This window comes from Corvus brachyrhynchos, unplaced genomic scaffold (assembly GCF_000691975.1).
Source record: "Corvus brachyrhynchos isolate BGI_N302 unplaced genomic scaffold, ASM69197v1 scaffold25, whole genome shotgun sequence".
Lineage (NCBI taxonomy): Eukaryota > Metazoa > Chordata > Aves > Passeriformes > Corvidae > Corvus > Corvus brachyrhynchos.
Window position 1 is genome coordinate 219,648 of NW_008238313.1, and position 20,889 is coordinate 240,536.

The following is a 20,889-nucleotide window of genomic DNA, read 5'->3' on the forward strand; positions in this document are numbered from 1 at the left end:
ATGCGCAACAGAAAAAAAAAAAAAAAAGAGAGAAAAACCTGCTTTGACTGAGACTAGCAAGCCTCTTTAGCTCATACAGCAAATTATGTATGGAGTTAATTATGACTAAAAATATGCAGGAAAGCTATTTCAGTTACCAGGACTCAGGAGTATGGGATACAGAGGCTGAAATGAAAACAAGTTCCAATGAGAAGACATGGCATTTTTTAGTACAATGAATCACTGCAACAAGTATTGAGTGACTAGCTGGTCTCTTATCACTTCTGATTCCTTCAAAACTGGATCTCTTTCTAAATATGTACTTGCTCAAGTAGAATTGATAACAGCAAGGACCAGTTTGCTGGGGCAGTGGACAGCATTCCTCAAGGGTCTGTTGCCCACGCTGTGTAATGTCTTCATCCAAGCTGCTCAGTGCAACTGATTTGCTGGAGAGGAGGGATGTCATCCAGAAGAATCTGGGGAATCCATGGATGGAGAGCAGCCCAGTGGACAAGGTCCTAGGGATAGCAAAACTGGACACAAGCTGGCCATGTGCACTGGCAGTCCAGAAACCACCAGTATCCGGGGCTGCATATCCAGCAGTGTGGACAGGAGGTGAGGGAGGGGATTCTGCTCCTCTGCTAAATTCCTTGCCCTCAGAGCAGTGGAGCACAGCTGTCTTAGCCCCGCTACAGCAGGATGCAGGTGCTCCGGGACAGATCTCTCCTCACAAGCAGCGGAGTGGCAGCAATGCCACCACTTCATACCAGCTTGAGCCAGTCCAGCGAACAATCTGCTTTAATGCTGATGGACTGGGCTGGACTGTTGGAGAATGCTTTTTTCCCCACATGCCATGTTATGTGGAGGAGTATGTTATTGAAGTAACTACAAAACCCAGGTAGTCACAAAGTACCCACATCTAGAGAGCAGGTCTAGTTAGGGACTCATAATGACAGAAAATAGGACTCTAGACTGAAAACCACTAAGAAAAACCTTATTTAATTCCTGGGTTTATTGTACTGAGTGGGAAGGTAGTGAACGTTTGCTCAAAGTACAGCGCTGTGGAGTTCTGAGGAGAAACCATGAAGGCAACTGAACACTGCCAGAGCATGCAGAACAACCTCACAGGCAGGCTGGGGCGTGTTGTGCGAGGAGGGACGGTACCAAGAACGCCACGCACCATAGAGACAAGAAACCACATTCTCGCATTGGTGACATTTTATTTTGCTGTCTTTTGATCTTGCCCATCTCACTGCAGACTTTACAAACCCTGCACAGTCCACACATCTGCTTTCAGCACAGCACTTGCATATGCAGTAGCACCTGGTTCCAAAGGCAGTTCTTGAGACCAGCTTGGCCCTACAGTACTCCCCCCCCGTCAAGAACAATGTGATCATGCTGGTACTAACACACATGTACAAACACCTGCCTGTTCCCCAGACTGGGGAACTGCAATGGCTTCCCTGTGAATTTCAGCACCAGCAACTTTGTCAGACAGTGCAAATTTTGCAATTTTCTGGTACAGTGGGTCTTTGGATAACAGAGATTCTGGAGAATCCATTCTTTGAAAAATAGGACTGCCTGTGCTGCTGCTTCCTGCTAGCTTCTATGACATCCACTGCATTTAGACACTGGAACAGTTTGCCCCAGGGAGGTTGTGGATGCCCCAACCCTGGCAGTGTTCAAAGCCAGGCTGGATAAGTTCTTGAGCAACGTGGTCTAGTGGGATGTGTCCCTGCTTGTGGCAGCGGGGGGTGAGACTAAATGATCTTTAAGGTCCATTCCAATCCCTTAGCATTCTATGATTTATGGAGCACAGGAAGATATCATTCCTTACAATCCAGAGACAATGCCAACACATGACTTAAAATAATGACCCTTCTTCTTTTAACCTTTTCTACACAGGGAAGCCACTGCTAATATACCTCATTTGAACAGAGAGGTGATACTGAAAAGAAACAGGTTATGTAAGACAATGAAGGTGGTATCTGCCACCGAGCAGGGAAAAAGGACGCTGTGGGAGCACTGGCATGACAAAGAACCACACGCTGGCAAGGCAGCTCCATGGAACCTGGTCCCAGCACTAGCAGGCTGCTCATGTAGGCATGCACTGTCTTGCAGTATGCTTCCCAGGCGAGTATGAAACAAGTGGGCTTCAGAGGGCACACAAAGGCCATCTCAGTACATTAGTTACTGCAGGCTCTGTAAGGCCAGTGAATCTCCAGAGGGCTTGAGAGCATTCATTCCTTGCTGCACTGGAAGACTTTCTACGTATCTTTAATGTCCAGCATTACAGGAGACAGATGCCAGGGGAACAGTGGGCTCCTGACAAGGGTAATAATGACATTCCATCCCTTCCAGGTAGACATGTTACTGTCTGGTGCTGAGCCTAAACACCAGTGTACGAAATAGAGCCTTGTGCAACAGGCTACAGCAAACACTGAGAAGATCGCTTTTGTGGCAGCCTTGCTGACAACAGACAGGAGAGTGATAGGGCAAGCCAGAGCCTTTGCATTCTGCACAGCACTGTTTTCATGTTTAGTTTGCATTCTGTGCAAGAAAGGATTTCCCCCTTGAAGACACCTAAACATTGTGCTAGTCAGTCCCTTATGGGAAGAACTGTAAAAAAGAACCCTGATCTCACCCATCAGAGAAAGATGACAAAACAGACACTTGCTGTATGGGAAACCACTAAACAAGCAACTAGTATGACCAAACTGAGACTGCAACCAGGGCAGGAAATACACTGGGTACACTGTTAGTGTCACTGTCCAAAGGAACCACACCAGGAGAAGCAGCCTCTGCACCACAGCTTTGGTTTGTATGCCTCACGACTGACCAGATGCAGAAGTTTCAGTATCAAAGTCACCCGCAGAATTGAGTCACAGTCCCAAAGACATCCAGTTGCTTATATTAGTGCTGTGGGTAATGAGCCTGACAGAAGTGGGGCTTGTAACTGAAAAGCTTTAGAATTACTCCTTCTCATCTTCTAGGGATTTACTTCGGCCTCGCTTGCGGCTGGTTTTTGGAACTTCAGCTCTCTGTGCAACTTGGGGTGCCCCTTCCTCACTGCTCGCACTCTCGTTGTCCACTCGCTGTGGACAACCTCTCTTACTTCTCCTCATTTTTTCAACTCCAACAGTGGGGAGCTTCTTGGCAGCCAGGGTGCCAGCTCTTTTCTTTTTGCCCCTGGTCAAAGGACGTTTCTTCCGTTGCTTCCTTTGCTCTTCCCTTTGGCGAATTTTCATTAGCTTCTCAAAGCTTTTGGTGGTCGTTGTATTCACATCAAACCAGTCCTGCAGGTTTAGAAGGCAACAGGTTGGTACCGATGGTGGTGGAAATACCACATAAAGCCTATCAGAACTTAAAATATAGCTGCCTTGTGGGACAAGGTTCCCCTGAAATGTGAAATCTGGAAAGGCAACTGCCTAACAACGCTCTGCTCTTTCATGTGTCTCCTCAGGTGTCAGTCTGTCTCAGAGGATTCAGATTTGATTTGATATTTGCCTAGCTAAAGGCACAGGAAATGCTGCAGAGCTGAACAGAGCAGCAGCAGCTTGGGACAAGGCATGTGACATGACACAACACTTGCTTCCCAGACTAATACATAAGACCAGCTAAGTTTAGGGAACCTGTTCCCAACAGTGAGCAAGTAAAAAGTAAAACAGGGCACACATCCAGCATTTTCTTAAGACACTCCCTACCTCCAACAGCCTGGGGTTTGAGGTTCCACTCTGTCTTACCTCAGCATGCACAGAGTTGATGTGATACTTGACCCCACTCTCTGAAATGAACTCCTTCTCACACAGAAGACACTTGTATTTACCAGCCACAAAGTCTCCCTGGCATCAAAACAAACAAACAAACAAACAAAAAAAATCCATCAAGAGTTGCTGGACCAGGAGGATAATAAACCTATATATTTCATTTGAATCTTGCTCAGATAGAACCCGGCAATAAAAACTAGAAACTCTCATCCACACTAGACAAAGCTTTAGCTACAGGAGCACTGACATGAGTGAGCAGTTGTGCCCATGAAGCACAGGACTGCTCTCTGAGATGCCGTAAGGTCTCTGGCAGTGCACCTGGAAAAACTGCTCTTGTAGCTGTGAATCTACAGGTAGAACTGTCGTGTCATTAAAAGGAATACCATTAAGGTGCTTCCTCCTGATCTCAAGTATTGTTTGCAACGGCAACCTCCTTAGCACATAGCGGAGCACCTAAATTGGGGGTTGGAATGAGATGATCTTTAAGGCCCCTTCCAACCCAAACCATTCTATGAATCCATGAACTTGTGAGGATCTAGATTAGCAGATGGCAGGACAAGAGCTTGAATAAAGGGTTATCAGAGGGACAGGGACAGTGGGGCTATTAAGAGGAAGGCTACCAACCAAGGTACATGTGCCAAGGTGAGATTTGAGTCCTGAGACACTGCCATACACAGATTCACAACCCTGAAACAGTAAAAAAAAAAGCATGTCAACAACATGCTAGCAAAAAATCACTTCTTCCTGGACAATAAAGCATTATTATGTCAGGAGGGCAATCCCAAAAGCGCAAAAGAGAAGTAGAGGGAGGCAGATACTAATCCTACAAAGCCAGAAAGGTTCTGGTAAAAAGACCAGTATAAGAGTTAAGTTTTCATTAAGCTTAGTATTTATATTTCCAGTTTCTGAGCACACTTGGACATAATAAAGAGACTCCTGCGACAGTTACACTCATGCTCTATCAACAGCCTGACTAAAATGGTAGTTTGCTTTCTGCTTGAAGTGCAACAGAGAAAAATTTCAAACAGAGCACACAGGGGCAGGTACAAGGCACTTCTCCCTCCTGCACTGCTCATGTCTCTAGTGGCACAGAGCAGAAGTACAGCATACAACATTCCCGGTCTCAGTTAAAGGGCAGCTTTACAGGCCTGTCCCATGGGGAGCTTCAGGCATCAGTCTTGGGGTACCACATTGTGCTCAGCTCTCAGCCCAGGTCCTGGAACAGGAGGCAGGAGCAAGACATGCTGCTGGGCTACTGGCTGGTGACACAGGACAGCTGCTCTCTGGAGACAGCTCCACATACAACATGGTGCTGCAATTTTGATACTTGAAAATGACGCTAGCCTGAATACTGGGGAGAGAGCGCTGGGGGTGGGGTAGGGTAGGGCAGGGGGAAGGCATCACCTGTATGCCAAACCCACAGGGCAGCTGCCACTGACCCTTGGCTCTCCAACAGCATGTATCACATGGAGATGTCCACCATCACCTCCACCAATGTGGAGGCCACAAAATGGGGCCATTTGTTCTCACTGGATCTGACTGTAAGGTATTGTAAGAAGCTAAGCTTTCCAGTGCCTAAAGGGGTCCAAGAGAGCTGGACAGGGACTTTGGACAAGGACCTGGAATGACAGGACAAGGGGGAATGGCCTCCCAATGCCAGAAGGCAGGGCTCGATGGGATACTGGGAAGGAATTCTTCCCTGTCAGAGTGGTGAGGCCCTGGCAGAGGTTGTCCAGAGAAGCTCTGGCTGGAGCTGGAAATGCTCAAGGCCAGGTTGAACAGGGCTTAAAGCTGGTCCAGTGCAATGAAGAAAACTTAAACACTGTGCCAGACAAAGTCTCTTTACTCTTGTATTTCCACCTCTACTCCTTCCTTCTGTGATTAGAGTTAGATAGAAAGGCAGGGGCCTGTCATTTTTCCACTATTCAAACCTCCAAATGGACCAACTGCCCACCTGGAAGAGAAAACTGTACCAGCCTGACACCAAGTTACTGGCTCTCCAGTGTTCACACACGTTCCCAAAAGGATCATCCCCAGGGCATTTTGATGCAAAGGACAAAAGGAACATCCCCAAACATCCCCAAGACTAAACAGGGCCTTGATTACATTGAACAACCATATTGAGATGGAGCAGGATTTGTCTCCCACAGAGAGACCAGCTGCAGTTTCAAGGTTGTGGGAAGCTGTTGGCTCAAACAGACCTGAAATCTGTCCCCTCTGCAGCTTCAGTAACAGTTAAGGGTTACCTGATTTGGGCAGTGGACTCTTCGGTACATCTTTATCTCCGTTTTCCATTTGCACAGCACATCTTGACTAAACGTGGGCAGTCCAGGACGAGTGTATTTCAGCTGAGACAAAGACGGAATCGAGAGCTGGAAGTAATGCTGGCTACACAGAATGCCAAGTAAGTCTCCTCCTCTTCCAGGCTGAGAGAGAAGTGCTATCTCTTCTCCTACTCTAACAGGCAAACTCCCAACAATCAATGTTTTCCTGTCTCACCGACTCTCTAGAAACATAACTGAATCTAGAAGACCCCCACAGTATCAGAATCTGAAACTTCCCACTGCCTTGACTACAACAATTCCTCTAAATATACTTACCCCGCTGAAATCATAAAGCATCATTTTCCTTTGGGTTTCCCTCACAGCTTAAAAGATGCTCCTGGAAATTCTGAAGCCTAAACCACTGTGAAATACCACAGCATGTATGAGAGACTGGAAGGATTGCTGGGGCCTTACAGCATGGCAGGAGTGATCTTGAGCCTATCACCTGTGAGCAACATCATGCCCGTAACTGCTCACGTTCCTTGTGCCCACTGAGAATTCCAGCAATAGGACTTTACAGTCATTACAGCTTGCCTGAACAAAACACTTACACCACAGCAATTGCTGCTGCAGAAATACTGTAATCTAAGACAAGAGAGAGCAGAACCCAATCCCCCACACAACATATTGCTTTCCATGTGCCATAAACATGGGGTAGGAGCCTGTACATCAGACTCATCAGATGTGGAGGTATAAACTTGAACCCTATAAAGCATTTTTAAGGCCTTGTACCTTCCGATCATCTGGAATCAAGTCCTGCAGAACTTTTCTTTTGGGCCACTCTTTGGCCAGCTCTTCTCCAGCCAGCTCATGGAGATAGTAGATCGCCACCTTTGCAGATCTCCTCTGAACTCTGCCTGTGTTGTTTTGCTCCCGTTTCATTTCTTTCAGGTTCTCTGTTCTTCTCTCCTCATGGAGGAAAGTGACCTGAAATCAAGGCCCAAAAAGGTGACCCACCTTTACTACTTCCTACTTCAGTTACACTAAATACTGGGAATAAATGTTTTGCCAAATCCCTCATAAATATGCTGCAGCAGCTATGGTACACTGTCACGGACACAGGACAGAAGCGTATCCTACTAGTCAGACAGACCCCCAGATCTGCTCACAGGGGTCACAGCAGCAAGGCTTAAGCAGAGAGCTTCACACAGTTGCTAGTCTTGAAAGGTATTCCATCATTCACTGTAAAACCCTCATGGACAACAAGCACAGCACTGCCTGTTCTGCTCCAGTGGTGAGTCTTTTAAGAGCAGAGGAAAGCATCTCACGAGTTATGTTAGCATCAGTCTTTCATCAGGTCATTTACTGTTGCCATGCTGATTTACTATTAAAAACTTCATCCTAGTCACAGACAAGCAACAGCTGCTGCTAGAAGGAAACTATCAAGGACAAAATAATCCAGGGGCAGGAAAAGGCAAAGATTTGTGAGCTGTAATTACCCATCAAAGTAGCAGACAAAAGCCTAAACACGTCTCAAGTCTGAGTGGCTGAAGTCCCATCACAGTCCCCTGACAATCACTGCAGGGTGCACTCACCGGCCCGTGCTTAGATCGGAGGTGGTAGACAAGTCCTGCCTTTGATCTGTATGCTTTTCCACAGTGATGGCACTTCATAGCCATTTTCTCCAGCTCAGAAGCAGCCTTCCCACATTTTTTAACATGATATAGGTATCCCATTATGCTGGTGAAGCTGCCCGTGCAGCCCTGTCAACACAGAAGAAAAATACATGGAAGAAAACAGTTCTTCAAGGGATTACACAACCAGTGTGTACAGGATTCACAGTTTGCTGACCAAAGCACTATCACTTTTCCTAACAGAGCAGAGACAGGCAGGTATAAAACTTTAATGTTAGTCTATTCAGACAGACAAAATCTGCAACAAAGAATTGGCACTAAAATGACTATTAAAGGTCTCTTTTAACCCAAACTATTCTATGATTCTATGCTACTCTGCCTTAAAATCACAGCTGGGATCTTGAAACAAATCTTGCTTTGGCCAGCACCAGAGCATACTCAACAGTGCTCTCATGTTTTATGTTTAGGCATCCACTGCTGTTTAATCCACACTTTGCACAATTCAGCTTACCTCCCTTGTACACTTTAGTTTTCCCATACGCTTCAAAACCTTCCGAAGGCGGTCTCGCTCAAGCTGCTCATCCAATTCTTCTCCCTCCTTCACAACTGGCTAAAGCACAGCAGAAAGATGAATGAAAAACACAGGATGCTCAGCATTTACAGTTCTTCTCTCAGGGAATTCACTACTCAACACACTGGTGCAGGAAAGCTTCTAAAATAATTAAATCTCTGCAACTTATGATTTTACAGACAGGTATTTACCATAATGATCACTTTCTATATCTGTGCTGGTTTTGGCTGGGGTGAAAATTGGTATGGGACTGTGTTTTGGAATTGTGCTGAGTTGATAGCGTAGAGATGGTTTTGCTATTGCTGAGCAGCCCTTGCACAGCGCTAAGGGCTTTTCTCGTACTGCTTTGCCAGCAAGTGGCCTGGGGGTGCACAAGAAGTTGGGAGGGGACATATCTGGGATACCCGACCCCAAGGATATTCCTGACCATACAGTATCACGCTCAGCATATAAAGCTGGGGGGAGACGGAGGAAGGGGGTAGACATTCAAACCGATGGCGTTTCTTGTCCCAAGTCACTATTATGCCTGATGGAGCCCTGTGGTCCTGAAGGGGCCTGGACCTCCCTGCCAAAGTGTTGAATGAATTCCTTGTTTTGCTTTGCTTGTGTGCGTAGTTTTTGCTTTACCTATTGAACTGTCTTTATCTCAATCCACGAGTTTTCTCACTTTTACTCTTTGATTCTCTCCCCCATCCTGTGGGTGGGGGAGAGAGCAAGGGGCTGCATGGGGCTTGACTGCTGGCTGGGGTCAAACCAAAAAGGAATTATCTTTAAAAGGAGTAAACTGACAGAAAATGATGCATCTTAAACATTTACTGGTCCTACCATTTCCACTTAGCCTGACTAAAGTGAAGCAGACTGCTTGTAACAGTTACTCATCAGTGCTAAACTACGGCTCAATTTCCTAATTCTCTCTCTGATGGTTATTGTATATTATTTCCTACATTACCTAATATTACGCCTAGACTGAGTAAAAAGTTAGAACTGAGCAACAGACCTAATCCTCAGGGCCAGAACCTGATCCCTGACCTGCATCATTTACTAATACAGCTGTAGGTTCAGAAACTGCAGTACTGGGAAATATGCAAAAAAATTCAGAGTGAATTATCTGAACTTTAACCAAACTTCCAAATGACCTTTTCTAATTCTTCACTACTACAACAGGAGACATTGCCTTCTTTAAAGTAAGAGCAAAGAGGAAAAGCAGATTGTAGCATTAGTATTTTTACAGTACAGAGAGACAAGAACTAATTGCTGCTTCTGCTTTTTTACCTCAAATCTAGTCTGCTCTGGATGTAGAAAAACCTCCTGCTTTCTAGCAAAGGACTGAAAACTGCAGCCTAATCTTTTTCCTTCTGATTGGGAATGCCTTTTATGTGTGACTTATTACCAGCCTAAACAGAAATTCATCCCTTCTTTCTATGATCTTGCATGCCTACCATGTCTGGTAACATTCTACTATTTTTTCAGATGTCAAGTCTCACTGGAAAAAGAATAGTTAGACTAGATTTGAACAGCTACACCACTTGAAAAAAACCACTCCATGTTCTTTTTCTGTGTGTACCAGGGAAGGACCAAAGCCTGTTCTGCCTGTAGGAGTTTTAAATGCACAGCAGTTGTGTTACCTGATTGTTATGGTCTGCCATGACATGGTATTTCATCCCTGCTAAAGACTTCAGCTGCTTCCCGCAGTGATGACATGTGAACATTTCCTAGGAATAAACAGGGACATGGCGCATGTAATTGTAAATTAACCAAAGCAGTGGAAAACCTTTTGGGGGAAAGGAGCAGGAGAGCAGAACAATTTATTTGGGCCTGGTAACTGTCTTCTAAGAACAGATTTTATGGAGAGTAAAGTTTAGCGGAACAATGAAATAACTATTGTTCACTACCCCAAACCTCCAGCAAAAGGCTAGGCACGAAGCACCAAGCACTATTCTTACAGATGTATAAAGGACTCTTGCTTAGGGACATGATGATGAGATGAAACTGGTTTTAAATACAACACAAAACAGGCAGGCATTTCTATTAGTAAGCTGAAGAGGAGTAAAGAAACCATTGCCCATCTCTTGTGTTCTTACCTTCCTGCAATTTACCATATGTTTCTTCAGTCCTTCTACAGTCTTTCTCACCACAGCCCGGCATGTTGGACAGGTAACTCGGCCTTTGTCCTGAATCTCTAAAGACCATTGCTCTTCCATACTACCTGTCAAAACACAATATTTAGAATACAAGTGCTAACGCAAGATCTTTTTTTTTTCCTCCTTTGATGTGCACAATGAACCCTAGAAAGAAACAGGTCACATGCTACCAAACTTGTGTCCAGCTACACTTCAATAGGTGTAGCTCATTTACAGCTTTAGGAATGTAATGTCACAAGGCACACATCACTCCTTTTCAAAGACCATTTTACAAACACTCTTTAATCTACCATTCCCTTGTAAGGAGCGTTCTTCTACTTGACCAGTGGACATTTTTCCTTTGCTAATTTCTGTCAAACAATTACTTTAGCATGCTGAGTAAACTTTTCTTTGGGCAAAAGTGTTTTCACAGTAAAAGCAGCCACAGACCACCAGGTCAAGTTACTCAACAGCCAGGGAAAAGCAGCCTGTGTGGCATGGTTTCCAGTTTCTGGCCTCTTTGTGAAATCCCAGGCAAAAGTTTGGCATAATCCACAAGGATTATAAATTACTGAAATGGGTTCTGGGAAGAAAGTGGTTTAGCAGCCATCTACCTGAATTCTTACCAATTCTAACAAGATCCAAAGGCTTTCCTCTTTTCCCAATAATAACAGGCCCAGACTGTCCCTCTCCAGGAGGCTGGGGGAAAAGTTTGTGAATCAAACAGCACTTGGCAGAAAACTGCGGTGTTTAATGAGTGCTGTGATCTACAAATACCAAGGCATTCCACTCACTGAATCAAGGCTAATTTTATTTTTCTAGGACAGACTGCTTGGGTCTCTGGTTCCCAGAAAAGGAACAGCAACAGCTACAAAGTTTTTCCTGCAAACATATTCTGCTGAGTAAAAACTATACATATTTTTATGAGTTTAATAATGCAACTATTTTAACAGGCTTTTGTTCAGCTCAAAAAGTGATTCCCCCTTCACTATTACATTAGGCAATGGCAAGAGCATGTGGAACTACACTCAGGGAGTGTGCAGTCCTTTCAGTCCTGCTCTGCAGTACTGACACAGTGCCAGGACAGCAGCCAGCTCTTCCTTGTCAACAGTAAAGTGAACTACTGAATGGAAACACCAGAAACACGGCTGTTGCTCAGATTCAAATCCTAGAATCCCATTTATCTTTTATCTGTTTCATAAACAATTCTTAGCAACTGCCTCTTCTTACCTGTGCCATAGGTTTCTGGCTCTTTCTGAGCACAGTGGCCTTTCGTTCTAGAGTTCTGTTTTGTTCCAGCTTGCTGTTTTTTCCCTGTTATAACACAAACAAGACAAGCCAGAAGATTCAGTTCTGCTAGCTTTGTTACAATAAAAAGCAGATTCTTTTGCTAGAAGGCTGCTATTTAGTCTGCTGTCTCAAAGTTATCCAGAAATGTTCAATGCTTTTTTTTTAAAGCAACGTCAAGATTATGTTTCCTACTCCCTTCCAAAATTAATTTATAGTGGCAGGCATTAGTCCCACCCAAATATTTGTAAGCTCTATGGTTGTTCATACACAAAGCTCAGGCAATGGTAACTCTTCACACTGAAACATCCTCTGTGCAGAGTTTGGCTGAGTCCACCTGATGACAACCAAAATGGAGAGTCTCATTTCTCTACTCATTCCCGTCTTCTTTAGACTAAAAAACTCTTATTGTTTCAGTATGGGTTATGCTGTTTGCTCTCATCTCCCTGTCCTCTTCAGCTGGCCCACACATTTCCTGAACTGCAGTGCCTACTCCTGGAAACAGCATTCCATGGGTGACCCTGCATTAGAGTAAAAGAATTACTTCACACGTCTAATTACTTCACAAAGTCTGTATTCCTGCTCAAAGCTTTCAGTCTAACATCTGCCTTCTTAAAAACAAGACGCTGCAGGTCCCTACCCAGCTTTTGATCTGATATAGATCTTGAATCCTCTTCTGAAGCACTGACTCCTGGGAGGTTGTTCTTTGTTTTTCAGCAGTGACAGTATTTCTTCCCAAATGATATCACCTTTAATTTTACACTGCTCTCTGTTCTATTTTTAAATTGTTTCTCTATTGTCAAGACCACTTTCACTTTTAGCCTTTTCTCCAGTACACTTGCTGTCACTTTCAGCTTTGTGCTGTCTACATACTTCCAAGTCCTCGGTGACAAGAACAATAGTTAGAATTTAATGTAGGGACCAACCGTGAACCATCATTGTATACTCCTATTTCACCAAGCTAGTGACCTCATTGTAGAAGGCTATCAGGTTGATTTAAGCATGATTTGCCCTGCATGAATCCACACTGACTACTCCAAATCCCTTCACGCGTTTAGAAATGCTTTCCGGGATGATTCTCTCCATCAGCTTCCCAGGGACCGAGGTGAGGTTGACTGGCCTGCAGTTCCCCAGATCTTCCTTCTTTCTGTCCTTGAAGATATGAGTGATATTTTCTCTCTTCCAGCCTCCAGGAACCTCTGCCAGTCACCATGACCTTTCAAAGATAATCAAGAGTGGCCTCACAATGACATCAGCCAGCTCTCAGCACTCAGTGCAACCTGTCAGGCCCCACGGGACTCGGAATCATAAATTGTTTAGGTTGGAAAAGTCCTCTAAGACTATCAAGTGCAACCGTTCCCCCAACACTGCCAAGGCCACCGCTAACCCATGTCCCCAAGTGCCACATCCACAAGCCTTTCAAATCCCTCCAGAGATGGGGACTCCCCCACTGCTCTGGGCAGCTGTGCCAGGGCTGGACAGTCCTTTTGGGGCAAAAAATTGCTCCCAGTATCGCATCTAAACCTGGTACAACTTGAAGCCATTTCCCCTTGTCCTGTCACTTGTTCCGTGGAAGCAGAGCCCGACTCCCACCTGGCTCCACCATCCTGTCAGGAAGTTGTAAAGAGTGAGAAGGTCTCCCCTGAGCCTTCTCTTCTCCAGGCTGAGCCCCACCAGCTCCCTCAGCTGCTCCTGCTGCTCCAGCCCCTTCCCAGCTCCGTTCCCTTCCCTGGACATGCTCCAACCCCTCAGGGTCTCTCCTGTCAGGAGGGGCCCAGAGCTGCCCCCAGCAGTGGAGGTGCCCCAGCAGTGCCAGCACAGGGGACAGGCACTGCCCTGGCCCTGCTGCCACCCCAGTGCTGGGACAGCCCAGGTGCCACTGGCTGGCCTCTTGCTCACCTGGGCACAGCTGGGCCTGTGTTGAGCCACTGTTGACCAACACCCCCAGGGCTTTTTCCAGTACCTCTGCCCCAGCCTGGAGCACTGGGGTTATGGTGACCCACGGGCAGGACCTGGCACTTGGCCATGTTGACCCTCACACTGTTGGCCTTGGCCCATCATTCCAGCTTGTCCCAATCCCTCTGCAGAGCCTTCCTGCTCTCTAGCAGATCCACATCCCACCCCACTTGATGTCACCTGCAAACTTACTGAAGGTGCACTCAATCCCCTCATCTAGATCATCAATAAAGATACTAAACCAGACTGGCCCAATAATGGGCCCTGGGGAAGATGACTAGTGACCACCCCCAGACAGATGTCACTCCATTCCCCATGACTCTGTAGGCCCAGCCATCCAGCCAATTTTCTACCCAGCAAAGAGTGCGCCTGTCCAAGCCATGAGCATCCAGTTTCTCCAGAAGAATGATGTGGGAAATGGTGTCAGAAGGCTTTACTAAAATCCAGGTAAATAACATCCACAGCCTTTCTCTCATCTGTTAAGTGCATCGCCTTGTCATAAAAGAACACCAGCTTAGTCAAGCAGTACCTGCCATTCCTAAACTCATTCTGCCTGGGCCTGATCACCACATTGTCCTGTAGATGCCATGTGATGGTACCCAAGATAATCTGCTTCATGACCTTCCCTGGCACTAAGGCCAGAGCAACAGGTCTGTATTTCCCTGGATCCTCCTTCTCACCCTTCCTGCAGATGGGTGTCACACAGGTCAACCTCCAGTCCTCTCAGACCTTCCCACTTAACCAGGACTACTGGCAAATGATCTGGTAAATCCAGTTTGTTTAAGTGCTCTAACCTTTTCCTCCTTCACTCAGTGTAGGACTTCCTTGTTCCAGACTTTCCCTCTGTCTGGTCTCCGGCTCCTGGGATTCCTGAAGGATTCTTTTAACTGATAAAGATCGAGGCACAGAAAACACTGAGTACCTCAGCCTTTTCCGTGTCATTTGTCGCCAGCTCCCCTCCTCTGATGAGCAGTGCACTCACACCTTCCCTGGTCTTCCCTTTGCTGTTCATGTACTTGTAGACTCCTTTCTTGTTGCTGCTCACATCCCTTGCCAGATTCAACTCCAGGCTGGCCTTGGCTTTCCTAACCTCATCCTTGCAAGACTGGACAGCAAATGTACACTTCTGTGTCACCTGCTCCTACTTTCACCACTTGTACACCTTCTTTTGCACCTAACCACTGATTGACAAACCTTTTGAAGAAATGAAAGATCTATGATGTCAAGCATTTCTCCCTTTGGTCTTTGTGGCAAAAGAAAAGTGTTTGGGTTTGATTTCTTCTTAACAAACCCATATTGCTGTTATCAGCTACTCAATCTCAAACATTACTTATTTACAAGTAATGTGTCTGATTATTTAGTCTATAATCTTTCGGGACATTAAAATGATGCAGACTAGCCTATACTTCCCATAATTCCCTTCCTCCCTCCCTTTGCTGGGCTTCTAAGACAGACGGAAATTAGATCACCTCCCACCGATTAGGCAGACACTAGTCAACAGTCTCCTGGAACAAAACATTTAGAATCAGAAATAGAGTTTGAAGACTCCGGAAGATGCCATTTCGGCAGAGAAGTCTGAAGTATCTGGAGGCTTGTAATTAGGAATTACAAGTTATTTGTATTACCCGAAATCTTCTGCTTCTTCTTGGGAGACTCTTTAACATCTTTGCCTTCCCTTTCCTCAGATTTCCTCTTGCCTTTCAAAAGTACTTCTCCTGATAAGTAAGAACAGATATGCTTCAGTCTTGGTATTCAGTCTGGATAACAGCTCTGAGTCTACTGCTGCCTCATCTTATCCTCATATTCAATACTTAGTATAAAAAAAAGGAGTTCTTGTGAGGCACCTGAACTGGACACAGCCTTCTAACTCAGCAACATTTAGGCACCCCACCACCCGCAATCCTCTGATACAGCAGCTAGGGAAGAAAGAGTGCCACAGCATGGCCTGGAAAAATAATCCTCAGGAAGAGAGACAGGAGGTGCTAGATTATGTCATAAAAACCTCACCCACACTCACACAAAAAAGAGCATAGAGAAAGCCAAATAATATCATGCCTGCCCTGAATATTTCCAAGCCTAGCAAAGTCTTATCTCCATGAATACAGATGAGCACAGAAGCACAATGGCAGGCAGGGAACACCAATTATGGACTTGAAGAAACAGACAGCTTCATCCTGGGTCTGTCCCAGGAGCCCCACAAGGATGAGTCAGTGGGAACCCCTCTCTGAAGCACCCTTTGGAAGGGGGAAGGGGGGAACAGTGAGAAGGGAGAGCATGGTGTTAATGCCTAGGGTTATGTAGCACACGGTATCTGAGTGGAGAACAATTCAGGATTACACAAGACTGGAATGTTTAGGAGTACTATCAAAGAGAGGGAAAGGGAAAGAATTACCCAGTTTGGGGTTGATCAAGTGTGGGAAAAGAGGTGTAGGAGGATAGCAAAGAACACCTGCTTGTAAATAGGTGACTGGTCAGTATACAAATCTTGTCATGTCTGACACCAAGCAGGGTCTGTGAGTATGAGCCTGTCTGTAAGGAGGTCTTCACCTGCTACTGGCACGGCTCTGTGAGCCTCAGGGGCCAGTACATCCATGGACCAGCAGCTGAGGAGACTGGGATCCAAAGATCAGGTACTGAGCAGATTGAGTATTTAATGATGGAGGCTGTTGGTGCTGTTTGTGTGAATGCTGATCTGTGTGGCTTCTGTTTACGTACGTCGTGTGTCTGTGTTTGTTCCTACGTGAATAAATACTTAGTCTTGCTACTGACTGGACCTGGGAGTGTGGAGCTACAGCAGTCTCACTTCTATCAAGCTACCGAATTTGCCTCTCCCCACAACAGAATGGAATACAGATTCTGACTTAAGAGGTAAGAAGAAAGGGCATTAAAGAAGGTTGAAGTTTTGACTCTCTGAAGCTTTGACTCTCCGTTTTCTACACAAGAAGTTTGGAAAACAGCTCCTAGGCCAAATCTGAATGTTCCTACAACAACCTAAGACCCAAACCATTCCAAATCAGAAAATAATAACTGACAAATGTGAGAAAATAAAAGAATTAAAGACATCCTTAAAAAAATATTAATCTACCAACCACAAAAGCTGTCTAATCCCAAATACTGCTGAATGGTCCCCTTTGCCATCTTTAGTGTTGATGGTTATGTTTTTAAAGCTCTTGAAGCGTATTTCTGATATGACTGGTGTAACTCTTGTACATCATCTCTCTTCTACAGACAGAACCGAGTTCAGCCACAGAATGATTATTTTAATAGACAAGTCACTCAAAAGGAACTGCATCATGTCAGAGAACTGTATCTGTATTTGTGCAGTGGCGCAAGTTCATTTCTTCTAATACATGGGAAGCACTAGCAAGCTTGTAATTTGTGGTTGAAATGCAGCATGTCTTTCAAAAGCACACTAATCTCTCACAAAAGAACCAGAGAGAAAAAAAAAACAGTTTTGCCTTGAACAAACAGTGATAAATACCTTTTTTTTCTGAAGATTTGTTAACACTGCTTTTCATTCCTCTCATTTCCAACCAGTAAGCAGGCCTGCGAATGGTCCGCTTGCTTCTGGGCTCTGCACTCCCGTTCACTGGGCCCTTTGGTGAGGCAGAGGAAATGTTGCTGACTGTGTCATCATAGTTACTGTTCACTCCTAGAACAGCAGTTTCCACCTCCTCAAGTTGCTTAGACCTGGAAAACATCAAGTTGAGTTCCTGTGTATATGGATGCATAAACACACAATCACAATAAACTTGACAGACAACATCCTTTTCATCTTCCCAAGTATTCTAAAAATTAATCTCACAGTTCAATGAATCTCCTGAGTTTTGGGAACTGTAAAGTGCCAGCAAGATAAAACATCCTCAGTGCTGTTTTTCAGTACATCTTTTTGATAATGACACTAGTAAGCTCTCAAGAGGAACGGAAAAAAATATTCCTCCTACCTCAAACTTCCAACTTTAGAAGTGGGCCAAGTGAATCTCAATTAAAAAAATATACATTTATCCTTGGAATATAAGAATATTTCTGCAGCCCATCATTACAAAAGAGACATTTGTCATCCCATGAAGGGCAAGATCTCCTTCAGTCTCTATTCCCAGAGTCAGGGCTGGCACTATGCAATTAAAGATTTAATGCCAGTAAGAATTTTAACTAGCAAGGCTTTCAGCAGTGAAGACAACCTTCCAGCATATCCCACAAATCACGCTACCTTAGGACTACTTTAGACTAATAAGCAGCACTGAATTTTTTTCCTAGAGATCAGAGGGAACTTTGCTTCACCGTTCCAAAGTATTTCTCTCAGGCCTTGAAATGCCTGGACGTCTACATTCCTGTACATGACAGAAAACTGAATGAGATGTCAAAGAAACACAGAATATCTATTCTCTGGGCAAATAGCATTTATGTAAAGATGAAAGAAAGGGAACAGAAACATTTTGCAATGTAACCCATTGCTACTACAATCACCAACTGAAGTAACTAGATCACTTGAGTGATGACTATGATGGCCATTCTATTAATACTCTGAGTTGTGGAGCTCGCCTTTTAACACATCAATCCATGAATTAATAAGGGGGAGACACTGATGACACCAGCTCAGGTCATTACATACTAGGTTTCAGAAGGTACTGCAGAAGCAAGGGGAGAGGAATTCTCAAATTATTGTCTTTAAGTTGCAATCACACCCAAAATGCATAGATTTCGGAGCACCATTTGGACTTAAAATGTTTATCTTCACAATGTTAAAATCCTTAAAAAAAATAAATGGAAGCTAATACACACTGAAGTATCAGAAAACGACTTTTCCTACAAACCAGTAAGTGAAGTCAGCTGAGACTCTCAACACACTAATTAAAATTGTTGAAGCTCTTAAAATTCAGAATATTATATAAAGACCAGATACGGTTTTCCACTAGGATTCTCTCAGCTTTTTTCTTGCCCTCAGTCAAACTGGACAAAAAACCATTCACATACTTCTTATTTCCCAAGGACTTCTTGAGCTTCTGCTGTCTGGGATGTCCAGTCCTGGCATCCTAACAAGGAAGAACAATTCACATTAGCAGCATCATTTGTTTTCTTTTAGCATGTTTCACTATGCAGCCAAGCACAATCACCTGCACCTCGAGGATGTACACACATCATCCTCTGAAAAACAAACCACTGTTTTCTGCAACTGGGAGTGCTTAACCTTTCCAACTCCAGCTGAATTGGAACTGGATCAGAACAGGGATGAGTCCCTCCACATTCCCCATAGGAAAGCCAATCTTTCCCCTTGCAACGGGATGTGATGGAGTGTTCTTTGTCTCCAGTACATTCACCCATACATGTTTTCTGCCTATACTTTACCACATGACGACAAATATTTTATATACTAATTTGCTAGTTTTTACATAGTACTTATTTTTCCTTAATGAAGTAACTCTTGCATTTATCCTGCCAAGAATGTTGTCGCTAGTCTCCTCCATGCCCTCTTTTCATTTTTTATCTCACTTTGTCATACTCCGTCAGCTGCCCAGATGTTCACTTTATCCACATCACAGAATCCTTTTTCTTATTTAACAGATTTTTTTGTCACTTATCACTTGCTACGCTCCTATTAAGACATGTAATTTAACACATCTATCTAAATGTACATTTCCAAGTCGGTATGAACAACTCATTTGCTGTACACTGCTCCTATCGCGTGGACAATCACTTACCACCACCCTCTTCCAAATACTAATCACGACTCAATGCCATTCTTCATTAGAAAACTCAGGACAAAAAATAGTAGTTATGCCAACTAGAAAATAAAAATCATTGCCCTGTGGAAGTATATATAATACCAAAACTGTAACCCAGGGAACAAAGGTAGTATTTTGCCATGTACAGGAACCGGCTAAGAAACTGGAAGAACAAAAAAAAAAAAAAGCCAAAAAACCCAACAACAACCAACCAAAGCCCCCAAAAGCAAAAAACCAAAATAACCAACTAAACAAAACAAACAAAAAACCACACACACAAAAAAGAAAACAGAAAAAAAAGGAAATGATGGCTAAATTACCTGTCTTCTTTATAGACAAATGTGATGCACGCTATCAACGGTGAGAGACACCCCAACCACCAGTTAAGTAGTTCAGTAGCAGGCACTGATAGCAAGACATGAATGATTAAACTGTGCCTATGGAGCGTCAGGCCTCCAGCCCCAGAGTTTTCTCATGGAATTGTCAGGGAAGCAGCAGGAGAGAAATTCACAACTGCTTGATCAATGACTTCACAATCAAATCTTGTCTCCTTTGAAAGTAAAGTCAATTGGATGTTTGTGTTTGTATTATTTACTCCCAAACAGTAGTGTCAACAGCATTATCTGGGAAATCCCCACATGAGAAATGTGGAGAAACCTCACTGAGCAGCAGCCAGAAAAAAATCAGGGCTATGAGGTTTCAATGATAAAAATTAATAAAAAGGCAGGCAGAGTCTGCTGCAGTTCGTTGGCTTAATCTACCTCTAGAACAGAAATGACTGACAAACATGGCATGTGTTTCAAGATTCATGGGGGTTTTATAACTAAAAAAATTTGCATAAGAGCGAGGATTAGTATGAAGAGCTTCGGTGGCAGTTAAGGATGTGCAATAAAAAAGGAGAGTGCAAATGATCTGTCAGGCTTTCCTTTCTGAGAAGTTAATACCAGCAATTATGAAGGAAACACCTATAGAAACCGGTGTTTAAGTTCTGCATGCTTTTTCATTTATACAGTTTACTTCTTTTCTAAAGAACAGAGACCTAATGTATGCAGGAATAAAAAAACATAAGGAAAACAAAAAAGTCACCTTCCTTGCACAGGGGAGAAAAAGTGGAACAGGGGCCCAGAGCCTGAAAAGATGGAGAGTGGTGAATTCTGTCTGCCTATAGACTGTGGGCCATTCCGGTGAGCTGGAACACTGCTGCTGCTGGAGACGGGCTGCTCTACAGCATCCAGCCGGGCAAGACGATGCGCAAGCACAGCAGAGAAACTCCCCGAGGTGAGAAGGCTGATATGGCAACTGGAGGTGATGAAAGTGCCAGTAGGGACACCGGGCATCCTGCGGGCCCCGACTGTCCCCGCGAAGCGCGGGAGGGCTAAGTATCCTTTGGGGAACTCCCTGTTCCAGCCCCACGTTCCCGACCCTACCCGCACACTCCACGAACTACGTCCTCCTGTAAACGAAGGCCTTTCGGACAAAGCGCACCGCCAGCGCCAACAGCGCCCTGCTGGGGGTTCCTGCCCGCTTCCGGGCCGAACAAAACCGGGCCCGGCCCGAGTTCTCGGGGGACGGCCTGGCCTTCGGGCGG

At 44.7% G+C, this 20,889-nt stretch overlaps 1 protein-coding gene across 3 annotated transcripts; it reads right to left on the reverse strand.

The window, feature by feature from the left end:
* Positions 1-957: 957 nt before the first annotated feature.
* ZNF512 (zinc finger protein 512) lies at positions 958-19,461 on the reverse strand. 3 transcript variants are annotated; one of them, XM_008633225.2, is made up of 13 exons: positions 18,553-19,461; positions 17,060-17,268; positions 15,204-15,293; positions 11,566-11,649; positions 10,297-10,421; positions 9,841-9,927; positions 8,156-8,254; positions 7,606-7,773; positions 6,803-6,997; positions 5,993-6,094; positions 4,371-4,433; positions 3,723-3,821; positions 958-3,275 (listed from the first exon to the last, which is right to left on the reverse strand). In XM_008633225.2, exons 2-13 carry the CDS (start codon positions 17,103-17,105, stop codon positions 2,952-2,954), a joined length of 1,482 nt encoding a protein of 493 aa, XP_008631447.1. In that variant the 5' UTR covers positions 17,106-17,268; positions 18,553-19,461; the 3' UTR covers positions 958-2,951. The 3 variants fall into 3 exon arrangements, with proteins under 3 accessions (XP_008631447.1, XP_017589189.1, XP_017589188.1); XM_017733700.1 differs by lacking the exon at positions 15,204-15,293; XM_017733699.1 differs by lacking the exons at positions 15,204-15,293; positions 17,060-17,268; positions 18,553-19,461 and adding an exon at positions 14,373-15,166.
* Between the last annotated feature and the right edge of the window lie 1,428 nt (positions 19,462-20,889).